The sequence below is a fragment of the Otolemur garnettii genome, unplaced genomic scaffold (assembly GCF_000181295.1).
Source record: "Otolemur garnettii isolate 467f Iridium unplaced genomic scaffold, OtoGar3 scaffold00071, whole genome shotgun sequence".
In the NCBI taxonomy this organism is placed as follows: domain Eukaryota; kingdom Metazoa; phylum Chordata; class Mammalia; order Primates; family Galagidae; genus Otolemur; species Otolemur garnettii.
This window is the reverse complement of record NW_003852466.1, coordinates 1,033,080-1,034,531: the sequence shown is the minus strand read 5'-3', so window position 1 is coordinate 1,034,531 and position 1,452 is coordinate 1,033,080. Positions and strand designations below refer to the sequence as shown.

The 1,452-nt window shown below is 72.0% G+C and overlaps 1 protein-coding gene across 1 annotated transcript in view; it reads left to right on the top strand.

Moving 5' to 3' along the window:
* Positions 1–1,452, top strand: part of MUC16 (mucin 16, cell surface associated) — a 76,756-nt gene that overhangs the window by 9,765 nt on the left and 65,539 nt on the right. Inside the window, 1 exon segment of the mRNA XM_012807533.1 lies at positions 73–1,447. Coding sequence (XP_012662987.1) covers positions 73–1,447 — 1,375 coding nt within the window.

The window sequence follows — 1,452 nt, the reverse complement described above, 5'->3', positions numbered from 1 at the left end:
CCAGCCCTGCCTCGGCCCTGCTGTCCTGGCCTGCCATCCCCTCTCCTTCGCCTGCCTCCCCCACATTCCCAGACGGGGCCCCCTCCTCTGCTCCCGCCGTCACCTCCCTTCCCACCTCTGGCCTGGCCACAGCCTTGCACACGCTGGGGGCGAGCCACACCCCCGCAGCCAGCTCACCTCCGAATTTCAGCGGATCCACGCAGGACTTGCGGGCCACGCCTGAAGCGCCGGCACGTGCAAGTGCAGGGCCTCCCTCCCCACGCGCCGCGGCCACCCACGCCAGGACCCCGAGCTCGGGACGTGGGTCCCCGTCCTCCGGCCCAGGGGACCGGGAGACATCCGGGGTCACCTCCCCAGCGGCCGCCATCTCCACCGGGGACGATTCCACTCCTTCCACCGCAGCTGGCCAAAGCCCTGGGACCGGACGCGTTCCAACAGAGCCCGCGTCTCCCCTGGCCTCGGCGCGGAGGGGGACCAGCCCCTCGCAGGACGCCCGCTCAGCCACCCAGACAAGCACTCTCCGTTCTGCTGGGCCCGGGCGGGCCACCTCTGAGGTCCCCGCGCCGGCAGCCGTCTCCTCCGCCACCACGTCCCCCTCAGGCCAGGAGAGGTCCACCGCGTCGCCTCGCGTGGGAGCACCAATGACCACCCAGCCCTTGACCGCCCCTCCCATGACGGCATCTGCACCGGGGACCGCCGCCACCCCAAGGGGCGCCCCCGGGTCCACGTCGCCGGGGGCCCTGGCCTCGGACACGGCAGCCACATCCCCCCGGGGAGGGACTCCCCTGACCGGGTCTCAGCGATTTCCACACTCGCCGACCAGCACTCTCGTCAGCTGGGCTCCGGAGACCGCGTCCCGGACCGGCCCCGGCCCCGTGGCACAAACCAGCCCTGCTCCCACCCCGCGGCCTGCGGCTGCCAGGACCTCACCTTCCCCCGTGGCCTCCACCTTGGGAGACAGCATCCCCCCCTCGCCTCCTCCCGTGACTTCACTCTTCACCTCTGCCTCGCCGCTGCCCACCCCAGACAGCTGGGGCACCAGCCCGCCACGTGGCACCAGTGCACGCCCAAACTTGGGCAGCTCCTCCCGTCAGCTCCCGGCCAGGGACGGCAGCACGGCCCGCGCGGAAGCCGTGCGGCCTTCCACGCACACAGTCGCCACCCCCAGGGGGACCGCCAGTGCGGGACGCGCATCCCAGTCCCCTTTCCCAGCGGGCTCAGAGACCCTGGCCAAGGCCACGTCTCCCACGGTCATCGCCTCCACCGGGGAAGATTCCACGCCCTCCACGTCACCCGCGCACGTCTCTCAGGCGACACAAATCCAAACACAGCCAACGTGGCCCCTGACCCCCGCCTTGCGAGTCCCTAGCTCCTCCCAGGAGACCGCCTCGGCCACAGCCACAAGCAGTGTCCTCTCCCACGCACCCACTGCAGCGACCACCCACGTGTCCG